Source organism: Hemitrygon akajei, unplaced genomic scaffold, assembly GCF_048418815.1.
Source record: "Hemitrygon akajei unplaced genomic scaffold, sHemAka1.3 Scf000126, whole genome shotgun sequence".
Classification (NCBI taxonomy): Eukaryota; Metazoa; Chordata; class Chondrichthyes; order Myliobatiformes; family Dasyatidae; genus Hemitrygon; species Hemitrygon akajei.
The window spans coordinates 448352-473691 of NW_027332012.1; the positions used below are offsets into that span (position 1 = coordinate 448352).

The 25340-nt window shown below is 44.6% G+C and overlaps 1 protein-coding gene and 1 pseudogene across 1 annotated transcript in view; one reads left to right on the forward strand and one right to left on the reverse strand.

Annotated features, from left to right (window-relative positions):
• Positions 1-18651, forward strand: part of LOC140723689 (zinc-binding protein A33-like) — a 52027-nt gene extending 33376 nt beyond the window's left edge. The window contains exons 2-6 of the mRNA XM_073038248.1: positions 3490-3585; positions 4002-4235; positions 5940-5962; positions 6050-6168; positions 17944-18651. Of these exons, the coding sequence (XP_072894349.1) occupies positions 3490-3585; positions 4002-4235; positions 5940-5962; positions 6050-6168; positions 17944-18494 (1023 nt within the window). The 3' untranslated portion in view covers positions 18495-18651. The remainder of the gene's footprint in view (positions 1-3489; positions 3586-4001; positions 4236-5939; positions 5963-6049; positions 6169-17943) is intronic.
• The window catches only part of LOC140723691 (uncharacterized), an 805012-nt pseudogene that overhangs the window by 419933 nt on the left and 359739 nt on the right, over positions 1-25340 (reverse strand).

The window sequence follows — 25340 nt, forward strand, 5'->3', positions numbered from 1 at the left end:
AACCATAACAGAAGCAGGCAGTGAAAGATCAGCCAGATTGCTGAAGGTAACAAACTGTGCAAATGCAAATATGGAGAAACAGGATAAATAACAGGAACATGAAATAACCGCAACGGCTGCTGATGGATCTCCGGAGCTCTCACCGCTCCCCTGTGCAATCCGACAGGCTGAAGGACAAGGGAGAACAAGGCTCAAATGTCAACTCGTGATTTAGAAAATAAGAAACAGGAGCAGGCGTGGCTGTTCGGCCCGTTGCGCTGTTCTGTCCCTCACTCAGAACATGACTGATCTTTGACCTCAGCGCTACTTTCCTGCTATGTTCCCAACATCGCCGAGCCCCTAAATATGTCCGTTTAATTTAGAAAACTTGTGGAGAAAGTTCCAAATATTCACGCACTGTGTTGGGGAAATTTCTCCTCATCTCAGTCCTGCTGAGGTGACCTCGGATTTTGAGTCTGTGATCCCTGGATCCACTGCCCAGCCAGGAGAAACATCATTCCTGCCCCTACCCTGTAAATACCCTGTGAGACTGTGTCTGTCTCAATCAGGAAGCTTCTCCATGTGAACCTTGTGTTAATGAAATTGGTGACAGTTCTTTCAGACCAGCAGCTTTGACCACAAGAACACCAGACAGTGGTCAGCACGGAATGTCCTGCAGTTACTGCAGGAGAAGAACTGGATGGACACAGTGGAGTGGTTCCCTGAGCAGACAGTCCAGACCGTCTGGCAGAATGCCTCCTCACTAGATCTCACCAACAGGCAGCAAGACCTCACCTGTCTGGCGGCGAGAGGGCCCCTCCCAGTCTGATCCTTGCTGCATGCCAGGAGATCACTCCCACAGCGCGCTGCCCCGAGATTACTGCAGTGGAGACGAGAGGGCCCCTCCCAGTCTGATCCTTGCTGCATGCCCGGAGATCACTCCCACAGCGCGCTGCCCCGAGATTACTGCAGTGGAGACGAGAGGGCCCCTCCCAGTCTGATCCTTGCTGCATGCCCGGAGATCACTCCCACAGCGCGCTGCCCCGAGATTACTGCAGTGGAGACGAGAGGGCCCCTCGCAGTCTGATCCTTGCTGCATGCCCGGAGATCAATCCCACAGCGCGCTGCCCCGAGATTACTGCAGTGGAGACGAGAGGGCCCCTCGCAGTCTGATCCTTGCTGCATGCCCGGAGATCAATCCCACAGCGCGCTGCCCCGAGATTACTGCAGTGGAGACGAGAGGGCCCCTCCCAGTCTGATCCTTGCAGCATGCCTGCTGACGTTTTTGTCGCACTAGGTTTTTACGAGATGGGGTTGCTAGCCATATGGCCAACCCTCCTCCGCTCGTAGCCGGGCTTAGACAGACCATGGCTGCGTTTTGTTATCTGTTGTCTTTTTAATGTGCTTTTGATCCCACACTACACATAGAAAGGGCCAGAATTTCCACTGAACACATTCAGCAAAACCATGTTGATTCCCTGAACAAACACGAGGAAATCTGCAGATGCTTGAAATTCAAGCAACACACACAAACTGCTGGAGGAACACAGCAGGCCAAGCAGCATCTATAGGGAGAAGCACTGTCGATGTTTCGGGCCGAGCCCCTTCATCAGGACTAACTGCAAGGAAAGATACTATGAGATTTGAAAGTAGGAGGGGGAGGGGAAAACGCGAAATGATAGGAGAAGACCGGAGGGGCTGGGGTGAAGCTAAGAGCTGGAAAGGTGATTGGCAAAAGGGATACAGAGCTGGAGAAGGGAAAGGATCATGGGACGGGAGGCCTAGGCAGATAGAAAGGGGGAGGGGGAGCACCAGAGAGAGATGGAGAACAGGCAGAGTTATGGTCAGAGAGAGATTAAAAAAAACAAACAACTAAATATGTCAGGGATGGGGTAAGTAGGGGAGGAGGGGCATTAACGGAAGTGAGAGAAGTCAATGCTTATGCCATCAGGTTGGAGGCTACCCAGATGTTGTTCCTCCAACCTGAATGTGGCTTCATCTTGATAGTAGAGGAGTCCATGTATAGACATATCAGAATGGGAATTGGACGAGGAATTAAAATGTGTGGCCACTGGGAGATCCTGCTTTCTCCGGCGGACCGAGCGTAGGTGTTCACCGAAACGATCTCACAGTCTGCGTCGGGTCTGACCAATATATAAAAGGCCACACCGGGAGCACTGGACGCAGTATACCACACCAGCTCTCCTGATGAAGGGTCTCGGCCCGAACCGTCGACAGTGCTTCTCCCTACAGATGCTGCCTGGCCTGCTGTGTTCCACCAGCATTGTGTGTGTGTTGTTCGATTCCCCGAGTCTGCAGCTCGCGTAGTGGACAATCGCGGTACTGCAGGGGATCAGCTGCTCCCCGAAAGTGAAATCATTCTGAATCAGGAAGTGCTGGGAGTTAACATGGCTTCGAAAGGAGAGAACGAGAGTTTGAGCGAGGAGGTAATTTGTCCCGTCTGCCTGGATTTCTTCACCGATCCGGTTATACTGGATTGCGGACACAATTTCTGTCGCTCTTGCATCACACGGTGTTGGGAAAGAGAGGAGAGAAACTCCTGCCCGGAATGTAGAGCGGTGTTTGCTGACCGCACCCTCAGGGTGAATCGGGCCTTAGCAAATCTGACACAAAAAGTTCGAAATCTAAACCTGAATACGAAAGGGAAGGAAAGTAAACGTCACTGCGAGCAACATGAGGAAGAACTGAAGCTGTTTTGTGAAACGGACAAGACACTGATCTGTCTGATCTGTGCAGTGGCGGAGGAACACAGAGAGCACAGCTTCAAGCCGGTTAAAGAAGCTGTTAAAATCTACAAGGTAAAAACTAACGTTAGTTTAATACTTAAAATATTTCCAGTGTCCTAAATATCATCACACGAGCCTCAATAACTAACACATAACTCTCTGCAACTTCCGCCATCTCCAACGGGATTCTAGCATCTCTCCGCCCCACAGTCCACCTCCGCACCCAGCAGCTCTCCGCTCTCTATTCGGATCGCGGTCCACGTCCTGTATCGCCCTGATCCACTCGCTCCTCCCCACTGATCTCTCTCCTGGCACTGACACCTGCAAACCGGACAAGTGCTACACTTGACTCCTAACCTCCTCCCTCGTCACCATTCGGGCCGCAAACAGCCCAGTTCCTCCCGTTTCTTCCATGGTCGATTGTCCTCTCGTATTAGATTCCTTCTTCTCCAGCCATTTACCTGTTCCAGCTGTCTCCTCTCAGCTTCTTACTTCAACACCCTCCCCCACGTTCCCCCTCACGTTGTCTCACCCGTCACCTGTCAGCTGGTTCTCATCCCCAACATTTTTATTCTGCAATCTGTCCCATTCCTTCCCAGTCCGAATGAAGGATCTTATCCGGAAACACAGACTGTTTATTTCCCCTGAATACATGCTGCCTGACTCACTGAGTTCCTCCGGCATTTTGTGTGATAATCGGGTTTGATCACCTGTTTCTTTTGATGCATCTTTGTTTCTATTTCCTTCACTCTCTGACTTTCAGGATCAGGTAAAATCTTCCTTAGACTCTCTCACAAAAAAGAAATCAGACTTCCAGGAAAAGGAGCAGCAACAGAAAGAGAAGATTTCCGGAGTTCAGGTGAGGCTTCCTGAGCGGAATTTCTGATATTACTGTCGAGTTTTGCTCCATTTAATGCAGAATAACATAGTATCGCAGCTCCAGTGACCTGGGTTCGATCCTGACCTCTGCTGCTGTCTGTGTGGAGTTTGCATGTTCTCCCTGTGCTCATGACAGTTTCAGACACATCCCAGGGACATGCTGGATGAATGGTTAATTACAATTAACCCTGTGAAGGTGGGGGAGAGTGATGTGAATCAGCTGGGAGTTAATGGGTCACTGAGGGAGAATAAGTTTCAGGATAATGTGAGGGAATGGGGTTGACGGGAATGTCTCAGAAGTAGTATGGACCCCAATGGACCGAATGGTCACTTTTATGTCATAAGGAAATAGAACACAGCAATGCAGTAAACTAATCTTCACGTTTCATTCGACAGGAACAGTCACACAGCGTTCAGACTCACATCACATCCCAGTTTGCTGAACTGCGCCAGATTATCACTGAGAAAGAGCAGAGCTTACTCTGGGATCTCAGGGAAGAAGAGAAGAGGATTCTCAAACCAATGGAGAAAAATCTTCTTAAAATTCAAGAGAATATAAGGATTATTCAGGAGGAAATCACTAAGTTAAAGGAACAGATGAATCAAAAAGACGGTGTGATATTTCTCAAGGTGAGGGATTACATTTCAATTTATTTCTGTCAAATTGAACTAAATGAACAGCGGTATATTTGAAATAACCACAACACAGCGGCCAATTCTACCAAATCAATTGCCGCTGCTGGAGACCTCACACAGAGTGTTCTCCTTGCATGACAAACCTCCAATCACTCCATTAATGACATTATAAATATCGGAGACAGATATTTGATCCTTTATCAGCAACATACAATATTTAAGCGATGAAATTTCAGCATAATTAATCGTAAATTAAACTGCAATTAATCGGTCAACAAAAGATATGGCATTTGCCAGTCCCAGGCTCAAAACAGCCCAGAACAAAGTACGAATATGTAACTTATTCCCTTCACCTTTACCACGTCCCCACTCACGTGACTGATTATCGTAATAAACACGTAACACAGAATACAATGCAGACAGAAAACTGACGTGTTGCTCCTACACACAGCATTTACAAATGGCAGTAAACTGTTTCTCACCCGACAATTGATGCATCTATTCAGGGTTGTTGTTTCCCCTAAACTGGACTTCCACAACTTCTGTACATCCCAGGTCAGAATGCAATCTTTTCTGAAATGATTTACTCTGATCATAACACAGAGCTGCTGATTGTGTCCTTAATTATCACATTAAATATCCTCTAAAACTCCCATTAACACCCAGTTCCAGTCACAGGCTGTGAGTGTGTTTGGTGTGAGGGTCTCTCTGTCAATCAATGAGAACAAAGAATGTGACCCACACATCAGACTTATCCTCCATATCCAGTTTCCATCAGATTACGGAATCTTTCACTGTCTCTACTTTTTTGGATAAGTTTTACATGGGATTGTGTCCCATTCTCCGTCAAGAGCAGGCCATTCGGTCCATCTTCTATCAATTTCCCCTCAGCCACAATCCTCCTGCCACCTACTCACAGCACCCAGCAACAGTGCCCGAACTCCCTGGTCCCTCACGTGTTTATCCAGCCTCCCCATTACAGTCAGTCTCTGCTGTTCCATTTCAACCTCTCCTGTGGCAGCGAGTTCCACATCCTCTTCACTAAATTTCTTGTGGGATTTATTAAAAACCAGCTGGCATTTTATCTTTGACTGAAGGTCTCCCCATAAATAGAAACATGGAAACAAAGAAAACCTACAGCACAATACAGTCTCTTTGGCCCACAATGCTGTGCCGAACATCTACTCACTTTAGAAATTACCTCCAGTTAGCCATAGCTTTCTATTTTTCCAAGCTCCATGTACCTGTGTAGGAGTCTTCTGAAAGACCCTATCGCATCCGCCTCCACCTTCGTTGCCGGCAGCTCATTTCACCCATTCCAAAACACTTACCCGACATCTCCTCCGTACTACTTCCAAGCACCTGTGTCCTCTCGTGTTCGCCATAATGAGGTACTTTTTCCACCTTCGCGCAAGCAAATCCATCACTGATCTTAAATTGTTCCATTTTATCATTCTGACGTCTTATCCAGATGATAATGCACAGCCTGTCCTGTCTCTCCTGTCAGTTCCATCCTCTCAGTAATGGTCTAATTTTCAGAAACTTTCCTCTTTAATTCTCTCCGTGGTTCTGTATTGTCCGTGTGTGTGACTGACTGTGGGAGTGGGAAGTTTCAACATCTTGGAATGATTTGGATTAAATTCAGGACGTGGACAGTAAGTCCAAGTCTAATCAGATTTGTGCTTTTATTTACTTCAGGAGGAAGCTCATCGAAACAGGAGGTAGGACATGCTCTTTACTGAAACCCTGTATGGATTTGTAAAATACTTCAAAATTCCAGCTTATCACCAGCAGTTTAATATTTACAGAATCAGTGACGATGTCCAGGAATTATCAGTGACAGATGAGGCCCTACCAGTTGAAAAATTTGATCACATCTATTTGTTGAACACAGTGCTGAGAGAAACACTTGATGCTATTAACCGAGGTAAAACTTACAAAGATTCATTTCTCCTTGTTTATGAGACACAACTAAGTTACATCTGAGGCAAGGATTGGCTTTAATAATGGGCTGAAAGGGAACTGATGTTTATTCCACATCAACGGCACCAACTGGGGGGCATCACTGTCACATGGTCAGCTGGAGATGTCAGACCCCTGAACACACCAGCACAGGGTCACAGTACAACCAATACACGGGACTGGCAGATGAACCACTGTGTCCTGATCCCAGGCACACTGCACTAACACACCAAGACATGAGCTTGAATCCTACCACAGGAAATAGGAGATTAATACAGATTTCATGATATTGTAGGGAATAAAAGCGGGTAGCAGTGCGGTGATCAGGATTGTCAGAAAAATACACAAATCCTTCTTGCGCTGTGAGTGCAGACTCTGACTGACACAGGTCTTCACCCCACCCCCCTCCTGAACCCGCAACTCTCACTGATGTTAGATGGAGAAGAGGGGAGCTGTAGTGACAGGGGTCTCAATCGTCAGGGGAACAGGCAGGAGAATCTGTGGATGTGAAGGGGATACCCGAATGTTATGTTGCCTCCCAGGTGCCAGGGTCAGGGATGTCTCGGATCGTGTCCGCAGCATTTTAGAGAGGGAGGGAAAACAGCCAGATATCCTGGCACATTTTGGGGCCAGTTACATAGGAAGTAAAAGCAAAGAGGTCCTGAAAATAGAATTTGGAGAGTTTGGTAGCAAGCTCAGAAGCAGCACCTCCGGGATTGTAATTTCTGGATTGCTGCCTGTGCCACGTGCTGGTGAGGGTAGAAACAGGATAATTTGGCAGGTTAAATTTGGCTGAGAAGCTGGTGCAGGGGGCATGTTTTCAGATTCTTCGATCATTGGGATCTCTTCTGGAGGAGGAATGACCTGCTCAAAAGGGAGAACAATATTCTCACAGAGAGGTTAGATGGAGCTGTTGAGGAGGGTCTGAACTAATTTGGTGGGGGTGGGGTTGGGAATTGGAGTGAAGGGATAGGACTGATGGTAAAAATGCAAAGATAGCGTGCAGTCAGACTGTCAGATAAGGCGGACAGATGAGAGGACAAAATTGCAGCCAGCAGGGTGACTATCAGTGCATTAGAGATGCAGAATTAAAATGGGTAGCAGATATAGTACACAAAGTGTTATATCTCAATGCATGGAGTATGAGAAATAAGGTGGATGATCTTGTTGCACTAATACCGATTGTCATGTGTGATGTTGTGGCTATCACAAAATCGTGGCTGAAGGACGGTTGTAGTGTGGATCTGAATGTCCAAGGTTACACAGTGTATCTGAGGTATAGGAAGGAAGGAAGGCTGATGGGGTGGTGTGGCCCTGATGGTAAATCAATAGAAAGACATGACATAGGATTGGAAGATGTTGAATCCTTGTAGGTTGAGGTAAGGAACTGCAAAAGTAAAAATGACACTGACAGCAGTCATATACAGGCCTCCCAGCAGTCAGTAGGTTGAGGCCCACAGATTAAAACTGGAAATAGAAAAGGCTGATGAAAAGGACAATGTTATGATAATCATGTGTGATTTCAACATGCAGGTCAATTGGGAAAATCAGGTTGGTAAAGGATCTCAAGAGAGTGAGTTTGTTGAATGCAATGTGATGGCTTTCTAGAGCAGTTTGTCGTTGAGCCGACTCGGGGAACAGCTCTACTGGATTGGGTGTTATGTATTGAACCAGAAGTGAGTAGTTAAAAGAAACCTTAGGAAGCAGTACTCACAACGTGACTGAGTTCAACTTGAAATTTGATAAAGAGAAAGTAAAGTCTGACATTATAGTATTTCAGAGAAGTGAAAGAAATTACAGTGGTGAGAGAGGAGTTGGCCAAAGCAAATTGGAAGGAGATGCTGGCAGGGATGACAACAGAGCAGAAATGGTGTCAGTTTCTGGGAAGATGACGAAGGTGAAGGATAGATGTATTCCAAAAATAAATAAATACTAAAATGGCAAAATAGTAAAACCATGGCTGACAAGGGAAGACAAGTTATTGTAAAGGCAAAAGGGAGGGCATACAACTAAACAAAAACTAGTAGGAAGACGGATGATTAGGAAGCTTTTAAATAGCTACAGAGAAGAACTAAAAGGATGATTGGGTGAGAAAAAGTAAATAAGAAATTGATTTGAATTGAATTGACTTTATTACTTACATCCTTCATATACATGAAGATTAAAAATCTTTACGTTAGGTCTCCATCTAAATGTGTGATGTGCAGTTTATAGTAATTTATGATGAATAATATGTACAACAGGCTGGTCAATATAACATAGAAATACAGTTGTGTCCACATGAGTTAATCAGTCTGATGGCCTGGTTGAAGAAGCTGTCCTGCATCCTGTTGATCCTGGCTTTTATGCTGCGGTACTGTATCCCGGATGGTAGCAACTAGTACAGTTTGTGGATGGGGTGACTCTGGTCTCCAATGATCCTTCAGGCCCTTTTTACACACCTGTCTTTGTAAAACAAATTAGCAAACAATATCAAATTGTTTTTCAAGTATTGTAAAAAAATAAAACAGAGATGAGAGTGGATATAGGACCGCTAGAAAATGAGGCCGGATATATAATAACACAGGATAAAAAGATGGCAGATAAACCAAATATTTTGCACCAGTCTTCACCGTGGAAGACACTAGCACTGTGCCCGGTGTTGAAGAGTGCGAGGGGAGAGAAGTGAGTGCAGTTACTGTTACAAGGGAGAAGGTGCTCAAAAAGCTGAAAGACCTAAAGGTACATAAGTCACCCGGACCAGTTGAACTTCACCCTAGTGTTCTGAAAGAGGTCGCAGTAGAAATTATGGAGGCATTTTAAATGATCTTTCAAAAATCATTGGACCCTGGCATAGTGCCAGAGGACTGGAAAACAGCAAATGTCACTTAACTCTTTAAGTAAGGAGGAAGGCAGCAGAAAGGAAATTATAGACCAGTTAGCCTCACCTCTGTGGTTGGGAAGAAATTGGAGTCAGTTCTTAAGTATGAGGTTATGGAATAGTTGGTGACACTGGACAAGATAGGACAAGGCAGCATGGCTTCGTTAAGGGAATATGCTGCCTGACAAACCTGTTGGGATTCTTTGAGGAGATTACAAGCAGGATAGATAAAGGGGATGCAGTGGATGTTGTATATTTGGAATCTCAGAGGGCCTTTGACAAGGTGCCACACATGAAGGTGGTAACCAGTTTAAGAGGCCAGGGTATTACAGAAAAGTTACAGGCATGGTTAGAACATTGGCTGATTGGTAGGAAACAGCGAATGAGAGTAAAGGTATCCTTTTCTGGTTGGCTGCCAGTGACTCGTGTTCCACAGGGGTCAGTCTTAGGACACCATCATGTTACGCTGTATATCAAGATCTAGCTGATGGAATAAACTATAAGATATAGGAGCAGAAATATGCCATTCAGCTCATCGAGTCTGCTCCACCATTCAGTCATGGGCTGATCCAATTCTTCCAGTCATCCCCACTCCCTTGCTTTCACCCTATACCCTTTGATGCCCTAGCTAATCAAGAACCTATCTATCTCTGTCTTAAATATGACTTGGCCTTAACAGCCACTTGTGGCACCGAATTCCACAGATTTTCCACACACTGACTAAAGTAATTTCTCCACATAGCAGTTCTAAAAGGCCGTCCTTCAATCCTGAAGTCATACCCTCATGTCCTAGAGTAGATGGCTTCGTTTCCAAGTTTGCAGATGATACGAAGATTGGTGGAGGGGCCGGTCGTGTTGAGGAAACAGTTAGGCTGGACAAGGACTTGGATGAGGAGAATGGGAAGGGAGGTGGCAAGTGATATACAATGTTGGAAAATGCATGGCCATGCACTGTGGTCATAGAAATAATGTGCAGATTTTTTTTTCAGATGGGGAGAAAACCCAAAAAGCTGAGATGAAAATGGACTTAGCAGTCATTCTGCAGAATACACTAAGGGTTAACTTGCAGATAGAGTCAGTGGTGAAGAAGGCAAATCCAACGTTAGCATTCAATTCAAGGGATTTTGATAGCATTCAATTCAAGAGCAGGGATGTGATGCTGAGGCTTTATAAGGCACTGGTGAAGCCTCACCTTGAGTATTGTGCACAATTTTTCTAAGAAAAGATGTGCTGGCATTGCAGAAGGTTCATTTCATAAGGATGATTCCGGGAATGAAAGGGTTATCATACGAGGAACGTTTGATAGCTCTGTGTCTGTACTCGCTGGAATTTAGAAAGATGAGGGGGGATCTCATTGAAACCTTTCGAATGTTGAAAGTCCTAGACAGGGTAGATGTGGAAAGGATGTTTCCCATGGCGGTGGAGTTTAGGACAAGAGGGCACAGCCTCACGATAGAGGGGGGGGGGCGTCTATTTAAAACAGATGCGGAAAATTTTGAGCCAGCAGCTGGTGAATTTGTGGAACTTGTTCTGTGTATTTAAGGCAGAGCTTGATAGGTTCTAGATTGGACACAGCATCAAAGGTTACGGGGAGAAGACCAGGTAGTGGGGCTGAGGAGGGAAAAAAAGGATCAGCCATGATTGAATGGCGGAGCAGACTCGATAGGCAAATGGCCTAATTCTGCTCCTATGTCTTATGGTGATCAGACCACTACATTGAAGCATTGTGAGAATGAACTAGGACACACCAACAAGCATTGACATGGGTCAAGATTTCATCTCGGGAGAAGCACACACAGCATAACCGGCCGGGCAAAGCTCCCTCACACACATACACAGGAAGGACTGGCAGATTGTAGTCAGAGCCTCAGCAATGTACGTTGTTATTTCCCTCAGTAACCTGGAAACCAATCTCTTCAGAGGCAGTCATTTATTCATTTAAACAACTCAATCAAGTGTGACACATTGTCAACACACACCAGACATGTGATGACTCACTGTAACATACAAATTATTCAACGTGCATCACACTCTCCCTCAATGTGTATACACACCACACGGATATTTACCACAATCAACACACACACACACACACACACACACACACACACACACACACACACACACACACACACACACACACACACAGACACACAGACATACTATCAGAGTATGACATACGTCCACAGGAATAGGCATAAATTCCCATTTAGGTTTGAAATCTGCCGTCCTTACCCAGTCTGTCTGTTCTGTGGCACTGAGCTGCCCTCTGACGTGACGTCACATCAACAATTCACAGACAGACTCCGGGGTGAGATTCCTCAGGAGGATGATCTGGGAGGGTTTGATGGATGTTGAACCCACGGCCCACTTCATCAATCTGCAAGACTAAGATGTCTTCTTGAGCATGGCCCATTTGTGTGTGTTTGCTCCCCCCCCCCATCCCTCTAACCATTTCCCATCTGTGTACCTGCCCAAATTTATTTTAACATATTTTATTTTTACCTTTTTCTACAGTGTTTGAGGGCAAATTCCATTTACCAACCTCCCTTTGTATGAGAATGTTACCCGATAGACCACTCAGAAAAATTTCCCGTCTCACTTTCAATCTGACGCCTCTGGTTCTGTACGCCCATTTCTTGGAAGAAGAAACTTCATTTAAGCTCCTTATGAATTATTTACCTCGATAAGGGGCCATACCTGAACATCCTACACTACAGCTGAATAGCCCAAGCTTATCCACTCTCTGCTTTTAACCCAAGCCCCCAGTCCTGGTAACATCCTCCTGAAGCCTCCTGTCCAGTGTAATGACATCCTCCACATATTCGGGAACCGGAAATGCAGACAATGCTCCAAGTGTGGTCTATCATCGACATCAAAGGCCTTGCTGAATTTCATGTGGACAGTGTGGAATCGGCTGATGAATACAGGACTGAAAGTGTTTTTTTTTTGGATTGGGAAAAGAAGGGCGGCGTGGGAGCTAAATTCTGAAGGAAGGCAGATTTGTTTTAAAACTTGGCGTAGAAGAACGGCGAGACTGCGCAGGACAGCGCGGAGAGTTTAAAAAGATGACCACCCTATACAGCGGGCAGCGGAGTGGGTGGCAACAGAGTGTAGGGCTTTGGCTCAACGGGCTTAGACGGTAACGGGAAGAGACGAGAGCGAGGCACCGACTCTTTTTCTCCCCTTGGCAAATCGGCCGACGGACGGGGGAACAGCAGGGCACATTAGCTAACGGTTTAAAAAGTTTGTGTGTTTGGCGAAGTAAGTGGGTGAGTAGACCTATCTTTCTTTGTTTCATTCCTGTAGAATTACGTAGGATGTCTGCAGGGTTAGTGCTTTGTTCAGGGTGTCAGATGTGGGAATCCTGGGAGACCTCCGGCCTCCCTGATAGCCACATCTGCACCAGGTGAACCGAGATTCAGCTCCTCGGAGACCGTGTTTGGGATCTGGAGCTGCAGGTTGATGACCTACTGCTTATTAGAGAAAATGAAGAGGTGATAGACAGGAGCTACAGGGAGGTAGTCATCCCTAGGCTACAGGGGTCAGAAAACTGAGTGACTGTCAGGAGAGGGAAGGGAAATGCCCGGATAATGGAGAGCACCCCTGTGTCTGCCCCCTCAGCAACAAGTATATCGTTTCGGATGCTGTTGAGGGGGATGACCTGACAGGGGACGGCCACGGTGACCGGGTCTCTGGCACTGAGCCTGGCGCTGTTGTGCAGGAGGGAAGGAGGGAGAAGAGGAATGCGGTAGTCATAGGGGATTCCATAGTCAGGGGAACAGACAAGAGATTCTGTGAGCCTGGTAGAGATACCCGCATGGTGTGCTGCCTCCCACGTGCCAGGGTACAGGATGTCTCGGATCGGGTCCGGAATATTCTGAAGGGAGAGGGCGAACAGCCAGCTGTCTTAGTACATGTTGGTACCAATGACATAGAGAGGAAAACGGAGGAGGTCCTGAAGAGAGATTTCCAGGAGTTAGGAAGGAAGCTGAGAAGCAGGACCTCCAGGGTAGTAATCTCAGGATTGCTACCTATACCACGTGCTAGCGAGGGCAAGAATAGTAGGATCAGGCAGATGAATGCGAGGCTGAGAGACTGGTGCAGGGGTCAGGGCTTCAGATTCTTGGATCATTGGGATCTCTTCAGGGGGAAGTATTACCTGTTCAAAAAGGACGGTTACACCTGAACCCGAAGGGGATCAATATCATAGCGGGAATGTTTAATAGAGCTGTTAGGGAGGGTTTAAACTAATTTGGCAGGGGAATGGTAAACCGGAATGATAGAGTGGAGGAGTGGGAAAACAGAAATAAATCTAAGATAGTGAGCAGTAAGGATGCCAGGAAGGACAGGCAGGTGATGGGGCAAATTTGCAGCCAATGGGATGAGGTGCAGTGCAATGAATGCGAAAAGTACCAAATACTGGACCTAAGTTGTTTTTCTTAAATAAACACAGCATAAGGAATAAGGTGGATGATCTTGTCGTACAGCTACAGATTGGCAGGTATAATTTTGTGGCCATCACTGAGACGTGGCTAAAGGATGCATGTCTCTGAGAGCTGAACGTCCAAGGATACACGGTGTATCGGAAGGATAGGCAGGTAGGCTGAGTGGGTGGCATGGAAATCATATTAAATCATTAGAAAGAGGTGACATAGGATGAAAGGTGCTGAATCTTTCTGGGTTGAGCTAAGAAATAGCAGGGGTAAAATGACCCTGATGGCGGTTATCTACAGGCCTCCTAACAGCTGCAGTGAGGTGGACTACAAATTACAACAGGAAATAAAAAGGCTTGCCAGAAGGGCAGTGTTATTATAATTGTGGGGGGTTTTAACATACGAGTGGATTGGGAAAATCAGGTCGACACTGGATCTCAAGACAGAGAATTTGTAGAATGTCTACGAGATGGCTTTTCAGAACAGCTTGTTGTTGAGCCCACTAGGGGATCAGAGGTACTGGATTGGATATTGTGTAATGACCCAGAGGTGATTAGAGAGATTGAGGTGAAGGAACCCTTTGGAGGCAGTGATCGTAACATGATTGAGTTCACTGTGAAATTTGAGAAAGAGAAGCCGAGATCCGATGTGTCGGTATTTCAATGGAGTAAAGGAAATTACAGTGGCACGAGAGAGGAACTGGCCAAATTTGACTGGAAAGGGACACTAGCGGGAGGACGGCAGAGCAGCAGTGGCTGGAGTTTATGCGAGAAGTGAGGAGTGTGCAAGACAGATATATTCCAAATAAGAAGAAATTTTCGAATGGAAAAAGGATGCGACTGTGGCTGACAAGCGAAGTGAAAGCTAAAGTAAAAGCAAAGGAGAGGGCATTCAAGGAAGCAAAAATTAGTGGGAAGTCAGAGGATTGGGAAGTTTTTAAAAGCTTACAAAAGAAAACTAAGAGGGCCATTAAGAGGGAAAAGATGAACTATGAAAGGAAGCTCGCAAATAATATCAAAGAAGATACTAAAAGCTTTTTCAAGTAGATAAAGAGTAAGAAAAACAGGTGAGAGTGGATATAGGACCGATAGAAAATGATGCGGGAGAAATTGTAATGGGAGATAAGGAGATGGCTGAGGAACCGAACGAGTATTTGCATCAGTCCTCACTGAGAAGATATCAGCAGTATACCGGACACTCAAGGGTGTCAGGGAAGAGAAGTGTGCGCAGTCACAATTACGACAGAGAAAGTTCTCAGGAAGCTAAATAGTCTAAGGGTAGATAAATCTCCAGGACCAGATGGAATGCACACTTGTGTTTTGAAGGAAGTAGATGTGGAGATCGCGGAGGCATCAGCAATAATCTTTCAAAAGTCAATAGACTCTGGCATGGTTACGGAGGAGTGGAAGATTGCAAATGCCACTCTGGTATTTAACAAAGGGGCAGAGAAGCAAAAAGTAAATTATAGACCTGTTAGCTTGAGAAATGGTTGGGAAGTTGCTGGAGTCAATTGTCAAGGATAAGGTTACAGAGTATCTGGAGGCATATGACAAGATAGGCCAAACTCAGCATGGTTTCCTTAAAAGAAAATCCTGCCTGACAAACGCATTGAAATTTTTGAGGAGATTACAAGTAGGCTAGACAAGGGAGATGCAGTAGATGTTGTTTATTTGGATTTTCAGAAGGCCTTTGACAAGGTGCCGCACATGAGGCTGCTAAACAAGCTAAGCGCACATGCAATTACTGGAAAGTTACATATGTGGATAGAGCGTTGGCTGATTGACAGGAAACAGAGATTGGGAATAAAGGGATCCCATTCTAGTTGACTGCCATTTACCAGTGGTGTTCCACAGGGGTCCGTGTTGAGGCCGCTTATTTTTACGTTGTATATCAATGATTTGGATTATGGAATAGATGGCTTTGTGGCTAAGTTTGCTGATGATAGAAAGATAAGTGGAGGGGACGGTAGTGCTGAGGAAACAGAGAGTTTGCAGAGAGACTTGGATAGATTAGGAGAATGGTGAAAGAAGTGGCAAATGAAATACAATGTTGAAAAGTGTATGGTCATGCACGTTGTTAGAAGAAATAAATGGGCAGACTATTATTTAAATGGAGAGAGAATTCAAAATTCTAAAATGCAATGGGACTTGGGAGTGCTCGTGCAGGATGTCCTTGAGGTTAACCTCCAAGTTGAGTCGGTGTTGAAGAAGGTGAATGCAATGTTGGCATTCATTTCTAGAGGAATGAATATAGATTATAGGAGCAGGGATGTGAGGTTGAGGCTCTATAAGGAACTGGTAAGACCTCACTTGGAATACTGTGCGCAGTTTTGGGATCCTTATTTAAGGAAGGATGTTCTGACATTGGAGACGGTTCAGAGAAGATTAACTAGAATTATTCCAGGAATGAGAGGGTTAACATATGAGGACCATTTGACCGCTCTTGGACTGTACTCCACGCAGTATAGAAGAATGAGGGGGAACCTCACATAAACATGTCGAATGTTAAAAGGCAGGGACAGAGTGGATGTGGCAAAGTTCTTTCCCATGGTGGGGGAGTCTAGTACGAGAGAGCATGACTTAAGTATTGAAGTGCGCCCATTCAGAACAGAGATGCGAAGAAATTTTTTGAGCCAGAGGGTGGTGAATCTGTGAATTTCTTGCAGCAGTGGAGGCCAAGTCATTGGGTGTATTTAAGACAGCGATTCATAGGTATATGCGTAGCCAGGGCATCAAAGGTCATGGTGAGAAGGTGGGGGTGTGGGACTAAATGGGAGAATGGATCAGCTCATGATAAAATGGTGGAGCAGATTCGAAGGGCCGAATGGCCGGCTTCTGCTGCTTTGTCTTATGATCTTATTTGAATGCACCAGTATACGTAATAAGGATCTTGTAGCACAGATAGAGTTTGACAGGTACAAACTTAGGCAGGTACGACTTTGGTTGAAGGAATAAAGACATAGACAATTCTATAAACAGGGGGAAAATTCAAAAATCAGAGGTGCAAAGGGACATGGGTGTCCTTGTGCAGGATTCCCTGAAGGTTAACTTGCAGTTTGTGTCAATGGTAAGATTTGCAAACTCAATGCTTGCTTTCATTTCGAGAGGATTAGAATACAAGAGCAAGGATGTAATTCTGAGGTTTTATAAGGCATTGGTCAGACCACACTTGGAGTATTGTGAGCATTTTTGGGTCGCGTATATCGGAAAAGATGTGCTGGCATTGGAGAGGGTCCAGGAGGCTCACAAGAATGATTCCGGGAATGAAAGAGTTAGCATATGAGGAGTGTTTGTTGGTTCTGGGCCTGTACTCACTGGAGTTTAGAAGAATAGCTGATTTATTATCGCACACAACCCTATTCTCCCGCCTCCTCCCCATAACTTTTGAGACTCTGACTAATCAAGAAGTTTACTTTAAAAATCAAACAGGAGAAAATCTGCAGATGCCGGTAATCCAAGCTACACAGATCCAGATGAAGGGTCTCGCCAGATCTCTCTGACACCTGTCTGGAAAGAGTTCATGTTGGGAGGATGTGGGTGGGTCGAGAACGGTAAGCTCAGCCTTCGACTATAGGGATGTCAATTTAGGACAGAGATGAGGAGGAATTCCTTTATCCACAGGATAGTGAATCTGCCACAGGCAGCTGTGGAGGCCAAATAATTGAGTATATTTAAAGCAGAGTAACACACACAAATTGTTGGGGGAACAGCAGGCCGGGAAGTTTCCATGAAAAAGAGTAAACAGTCCACGGTTCAGACTGAAACACTTCATCAAGACCTGTGTTGCTTAAGGGTTCCTGCAAAATCATCCCCTGTCCTAATGAGGGGCTGCGGGGGATGGGGTTGTGGGAAAGGGACAAAGTCATCCTCATCTACCATCTTTGCCCCCTCCAACTTCTCATTACGTCTACACACACAGTTCACCCACAGGCTTTCCACCCCTCCCCCACCTGGTTCAATCTGCCATTCATCTCTCCCCTGCTGGTTCCCATTATCACCTCCTTTACTGTCTCAAACCATCACACTCCCCCACTTCACACACACAAATGAAAGTGAATATTGTATGACGGGCCTGTTCCTGTGCTGTACTGCTCTATGTTCTCTGTTCCCAGTTTCGAAGAATGAGAGGAGATCTCATGGGAACACAAAATTCATTCAGGGGTCAACAGGCAGGAGTGAGGAAGGATGTTTACCCTGTCTGAGGAGTCAAGGGCCAGGGGTCTCTCTGCTCTCCGTCCAGCGGAAAACCCCTCGGTCCCCGTGGCCGCGCTGCCCGAGTCTCCCCCCGATCATTGGGGCCGCGCTGCCCGAGTCTCCCCCCCACCCCCCCCCCCACCGATACCCGGGACCCCGCTGCCCGAGTCTCCGCCCGTTCCCCGGGGCTGCGCCGCCTGAGTCTCCACCCGATCCCTGGGGACTCTCTAATTCTCTGCTTCTCCCCCTAGTCTCTGTCACCCTGGATGTGGAAACGGCAAATCCGTGTCTCGAGGTGTCTGAGGATCGGAAGAGTGTGAGATGGACCCCGACCCGGAGGAATCTCCCTGACACCGGGAAGAGATTCACACACTGGGCTTGTGTGCTGGGATCGGAGGGATTCACATCGGGGAGACATTACTGGGAGGTGGAGGTGACGGGGAATCGGGTCTGGTGTCTGGGAGTCGCCGCAGAGTCTGTGGAGAGGAAGAGACGGTTCAGTCTGAGTCCGGAGACCGGATTCTGGGTCATCGGGCGGGTTGGTGACGTGTTACATCGGGATTATGACTTGTCTGGTCTCCCCTCCCCTGAGTCGCGTCTCGCTGCCGGTCCCGTCCCCGGGAGGGTGGGAGTTTATCTCAGTTACGAGCCCGGGACAGTTTCATTTTACAACGCGGAGACCAAGTCCCATCTCCACACCTTCACTGGGAATAAATTCACGGGTAAACTTTATCCTCTCTTTGCGACCGGGGGTGAAAACCAATGGCTGAGAATCTGCTCCGGTTCCGCTCCGGGTCTGTAAAAGGGTCGGGTCCCGGGACCGGCGTCAGGAGTAAAGTCCCTGTAAATATAAATGTGCGGAGAGTGCAGCTAAATACGTGGCTAAGGAGATGGTGCAGGAGGGAGGGCTTCATGTTTCTGGACAATTGGGCTTTGTTCCCGGGAAGGTGGGGCCTGTTCCGACGGGACGGTTTGCCCCTGAACTGGAGGGGGACCAACATTCTTGCGGGTAGATTTGCCAGTGCTGTTCGGGGGGGGGGGGGCGGAAGGGGGTTAATCTCGATTTGCAGTGGGAGGGGAACCAGAGTGTTAGAGCAGATAGTGAGGTGGAGGAGGATAAAGGTCATGCGAGGATTGCATGTATAGACAGAAATCAAAGGTTTGTACATTAGGTTGTAAATTAATTTTCAGAGCTTTAGAAATTGTGGAAACTAAAGATTTCCAAAAAGATTTTGATGAAGAACATAACCAGAACATATGTGAAAAAGTGGATACTTCAGTTTTACACCTATCGCAATAATTGTCTATGTTAGGAAATATTTTGGATAGTCTCTCCTTTGTTAAATAGTAACAGTGAACTATTTTAAATTGAATTAAACACTGACTGGCACATATTAAAGAAGAATTGACCATCTTCATTAACAAAGGTCATATTAAGTTCTCTCTCCCAAACTTGTTTAATCTTTAGTGATTAAGGGGATCTGCTTTATTTTGTCATGGTTGATTGATGACTTTTGAAGAGTTAATTAGCAAATATTCTCTCTCGCGTACACACTTACTGCAATATCTTCACGTTAGACTTTTTTTTTAGAAAAACTAATTATCTAAGTTCCCATATATGCAAGAATCTGATTTGTTGAATACTATTTTGAATATGAATCCTTCAGTAAGAGAATTTGTAATTCTCATTGGTAGAATTTATAATTTATTTTTAATACATTAATACAAAAAGATAACCTCCCACCTAAGGTTTATACATGATAGAAATATTCGTTGTTTCAGACGTGATAGAGGGGGAGGGATGAAAGGGGGAGGAGTGGCATTACTAGTCAGGGAAAATATCACAGCTGTGCGTAGACAGGACAGCCCGGAGGGCTTGTCTACAGAGGTCATATGGGTGGAGCTAAGGAACGGGAAAGGTGTGACCACACTAATAGGGGTGTATTATAGACCGCCCAATAGTCAGAGAGAATTGGGGGAGCAAATCTGTATAAAGATAGTAGACCAATGTAAGAAATAGGAAGTTGTAATAGTAGGGGATTTTAACTTTCCACATATTGACTGTGACTCCCAACCTGTAATAGGGCTAGATGGCTTGGCGTTTGCGAAATGTTTTCAGGAAAGTTTTGTAAATCAATATATAGAGGTACCTACGAGAGAGGATGCAATACTTGATCTCCTATCAGGAAACCAGACAGGTCAAGTGACAGAAGTATGTGTAGGCGAACATTTTAGGTCCAGTGACCATATTGACATCAGTTTCAAGTTAATTACGGATAAGGATAGGCCTGGTCCTCGAGTTGAGGTTCTAAATTGGAGAAGGGCCAATTTTGTGGAAATGAAAAAGGATCTAAGAAGAGTGGATTGGGATAAGTTTTTTGTTCCTGACAAGGATGTGTTCAGTAAGTGAAATGCCTCCAAATGTGAAATTTTGAGAGGGCAGAGTTTGCATATTCCTGCCAGGATTAAAGGCAAAGTTAACAGGTACAGGGAACCTAGGTTTTCAAGGGATATTGGCGATCTGGTTAAGAAAAAGAGAGAAGTGTATAGCAGGTAGAGTCAACAAAGAGCAAATGAGTTACTTAAAGAGTATAGAAAACGTAAGAAAATACTGAAGAAGGAAATTAGGAAGGAAAAAAAAGACATGAGGTGGCTTTGGCAGATAATGTGAAGGAAACCCTGAAGGGTTTCTACAAGTATATTAAGAGTAAAAGGGTAGTAAGTGACAAAATTGGTCTCCTAGAAGATCAGAGTGATCATCTATGTGTGGAGCCTTACGAGATGGGGGAGATCTTAAACAGTTTTTTTTTGCATCGGTGTTTACTCAGGAAACTGGCATAGTGTATATGGAAGGAAGGGAAACAAGCAGTAGTGTCATGGAACATTTGTAGATTAAAGAGGAGGAGGTGCTTGCTGCTTTACAGCGCATAAAGGTAGATATGCGGGCCTGACTTGATATTTCCTCGGACCTTGAGAAAGACTACAGTAGAAATTGCAGTGGCCCTGACAGAAATATTTAAAATGTCTTCAGCCACGGGTGCAGTGCCGGAGGATTGGAGGGTAGCTCTTGTTAATCCATTGTTTAAAAAAGGCTCCAATAGAAAACCAGGTAACTAAAGGCCAGTGAGCCTGACATCAGTAGTATGTAAATTATTGGAAGATGTTCTGAGAGATCGGATTTACAAGTATTTGGACAGCCAAGGGCTGATTAAGGATAGTCAGTATGGCTTTCTGCATGGTAGATCGTGTATAATGAATCTCAAAGAGATTTTCGAGGAGGTTACCAACTAAGTAGTGAAGGAAAGGCTGTGGATGTTGTCTACATGAACTGTAGTAAGGCCTTTGACAAGGTCCCACATGGGAGGTTTGTTCAGAAAGTTCAGATATGAGGTATCCATGGAGAGGTTGGAGAGATTGAAAGAGTGCAGAGATTTACAAGGATGTTGCCAGGTCTTCAGGAGTTGAGTTACAGGGAAAGATTGAATAGGTTAGGACTTTATTCCTTGAAGCGTAGAAGAATGAGGGGAGATTTGATAGAGGTTTACAAAATTATGTGGTGTATAGACAATAAATGCGAGTAAGTTCTTTCCATTTAGATTAGGAAAGATAAATACGAGAGGACATGGTTTTAGGGTGAAAGGGGAAAGCTTTAGGGGCAACATTAGGAGGAACTTCTTCACTCAGAGAGTGGTGGGAGTGTGGAACGAGCTGCCATCTGACGTGGTAAATGCAGGCTCACTCTTAAGTTTTAAGAATAAATTGGATAGATACCTGGATGTGAGAGGACTGGAGGGTTACGGACTGGGTGCAGGTCAATGGGACTAGCGGAATAAAGTTTCCGCACAGACTAGAAGCGCCAAATGACCTGTTTTCTGTGCTGTAGTGTTCTACGGTTCTATGGAGTGAAATAAACACGACATGAGAATTGTCGATCGATTAATTTTAACTCTTTCACCGCATCCTTCAACCGAACAGAAACACCGGGGATTCAACAGCAACTGCGGGCGGCGGGTCCTGAACTCCCCCGGGTCCTAAAGTCCACCCGTAATGAGACGGGTTAAATGGGACAAGTAGGGGCGGTACTGATCGGAAAAGACAGTAAAGATTGTTCATTAATTTCATCTGCCATTTCTTTGTCCCCCATTACTACTTCACCAGCATCATTTTCCAGTGGTCCAGCATCAACTCTCATCTCCCTTTCACTCTTCATGTAACTGAAAACTAAACTTTTAGTATCCTGATTTATATTATTGGCCAGTTTGCCCTCATATTTCGTCTTGACCATTCTTGTGGCTTTTTTCGTTGCATTCTGTTGGATTTTAAGACCATCCCAATAATCCAACATCCCACTCACCTTTCCTAGCTTATATGCCATTTCCTTAGGATTAAAACAATTATTACATGCCTTTTCCAGCTCAAACTGTGAATTAATTTAAAGTCAGTTCCATAATTTAATAAAGTTTTTACCTGAAAACTATCTACCCACCCCCCCAAAGATTGTACTGAAGACTGCATTTGATTTTTCTTCAGCGTTATACGCTTCACATTGAAATAGTAAGTGCTTCGACAGTTTCATAATGACAAAATGTACACGACACAGAATGAAGTTTTCCAATTCGATGCAAGGCATAATTAAGCATGGTGTGGGCATTTCTATGTCATGTCAATACCATACCTTCCCTTGTTTTAAGCCCTTCTTCTATAAACCCAATGTCCTCATGTCCATTATCCTACGTCTTGCCATAAGCCCCTAATTCTTAATACTACCAACCCTTTAGCTTCTAATTTGCTAAGTGGAAGGTCTATATCCACAGCTTAACATTTAACAGCTTTTGGTGCTAAACAGTCAACCCCATCATTTCCCTCAACAGTGTGATGTGCAGGACCCATAATGTGCAGACAGATAAATCAAACTTTATACATGAAATACCGTTTGACAAGTTTCCAACAGTCAATCTGACCTACTAGCAGAATGACCTGTTTAAGACTCATCAAAACCGAAATGTATTCTGAGCAAATTATGAGGACCAATTTCCTCCACCAACTGTAAGCCTAAGCTGTTGGCAAAGAATTCTGCTTCTTCTGCTGATAAATGGCTCTAAGTCATTTCTTTATCATTATCTGCAATTCAGGCACACAAAAACAGCCACACCAACATCCCCAGTTAACTTATCTTTTGATTCATCTGTAAAAATGTGTTACTGTATGATAATAACGTTCATTAATATACTGATGAACCAACAGACTCTCAGGCAGAACCGAATCGGATCGTGTAACCTAAAATCAACTGAAGTCATTGGAAAAAAGTAGGTGGGGTTACAGAGAAAGCTACAGTAGGACATATTGTATCATCAAATACACCCTTATTCCCAGAGTGATAGAACCCAGCCACCAAAAACAAAAAAAAACACTCCTCTTTTGATGTCCCCAACCGTCCTCCAGCACACCTTTAACAGGATGATCATTTCCTTGCCCCCGCAAATTAATCCAGTATGTTGACATCAACTTGAACCTCTGTTACTTTGAGGGTAATTGTCCCATTGAAATCAGTAAAGCCAAAACAGGAGACAACATTACTGCATTAGAAAACAATCTTAAAGTCTGTAATTGTATCACATACAAACATTTTTAATTTGAAGATGAAGATGATCCAAAAGCCACACAGACATAATCAAGAACAGATCAAATTAAACAAATATAATTGGTTAACAAAGATTTTCAAGTTGCACCCAAGAATACCCACATAGATATCTGAGGAGATTTAAAGCTCCTTTACATTTATCAATTATTTTACTGACAGGTGCTTCCACGTCAGCTTATTATCCATCCACATACTGAGAAATCTTCCCACTGACACTTCCTCAAGATATTAATCATATAATTTAAAATCAAGTGCAAGTCTATTAATGCTGTTTGTAAACCACGCAGTGTGTTAACGACTGAAAGCTTAAAATCCTCATCAATCTGTCCACTGTTTGACCTATTAATTGTAAATTGCAATTAATACCTCTAATCTATAAAGCTATGTCATCTGTATATTGTGATTTACCCAGATATCCCATTTTCCAACCTCAGAGAAAATATCATTAATCATAATATTAAATAATGAAGGGCTACAAATCCTGCCCTGTGGGATCCCATTCTCTATCTCATAGAAACACAAACATAACATGCCGACCCGTACTTGCACAGTCCGTCCAAATAAAAAACTGTGAAAAATTATACAATCTCCCCATTCCTAATTTAATCAAAAGTCTTTTCTTTCATATAATTTCCCTTTTCAGTATCACGAAATACTGCTATTACAACATCTTTATTTAATTGTGCTTTCCGAATATCATCTTCCAAACCTAAATCTGAACCTAATGTCATTTCACCCTTCCAGAATCCACTCTAATAAAACACTTTATCATCACTCCTTCCAAAATATAACTCAAGCGCTTGATTACCATACATTCCATAAGTTTACATAAATGAGACATTCACGATATAGGCCCTTAACTAGAAGGATCAAATGGGGATCTGCCAGGTTTTAGAATAGGCACTACTATTTCCATTTTCCATGAGGAAAGTAGATGCACAATTCAAACATTTAATATTTTCACAAAAGCGAATTATATACAATTATAATTTCAAATATCACTCTTTCCTGGGGACACCTGACCTGTATTATTAATAGACTTCTTAAATTCATACAAAGAAAACTCTCCATCAGTGATACTATCATTGCTACAGCGGACATCCAGCACATCAGGGTATTCACTGAAAAGCATATCCCTACATTGTTTAACTTCTTCACTTAAATTATCCTGATTATGATTCTCAGCGAATGACCCAGCCAGTAACACAACCTTCCCTGTTTCTAAATCATATCCCAAACAATTCCAAGTTTGATATCCCTTCCAATATTATCTCCATATAAACTCCAGTAAATCACCTACTTCCTCACCACGGCCTTTGCCCTTTTATTGTTAATAATGTAACTCGGAGACTGATACACCATCACATAAAAACTCACATTTCTCCCAATTTGCTTCCTGTCCTGTTATAAATATAAATCCAAACTCATAAAGACAGGAAGGCTGACTGAAGTTCATATAAACTAATCACCCACCGAGTTCACATTTGTGCGACAGGCACTACAGCCAATGGCAGCAGGGATCAGTGTTACGTCTGAGCTACGATAGGCTGGAGGAATTCGGCCCATGACCAGCCCGTCCCCTTCCGCTCCATCGTCATGGCGGAGATCAGCGATTCGCTTCTGTTCGTGTCGCCGGTCTCGGCGCCCACAAGGACGGGTGTGATTCCCCTTCGCGCCTCGGTGGGTCTGTTTCAGTGACGTCTGTGGTGGCTGACGAAACATGCTTTGACAGGGAGCGAGCGAGGGCCAATGACTACAACTCCCAGAAGGCCCCACTGATGACGTTGTGCTGTTGTTTAGGGGTAAGGTATAACAGCAAAATGGAGGAAAATGTAATGCATTACGTTTTCTGTACTGTGTCGTGCCTTCAATAAAAAATTAAATTAAAAGAGAGATTCCAGCGAGGAATAGATAGAACATAGGACAATTCAGCACAGTGCAGGCCCTTCGGCCCACAATGTTCTGCCGACCTTTAAACTCTGCCTCCCTAAGCTTAAATTCCCCCAT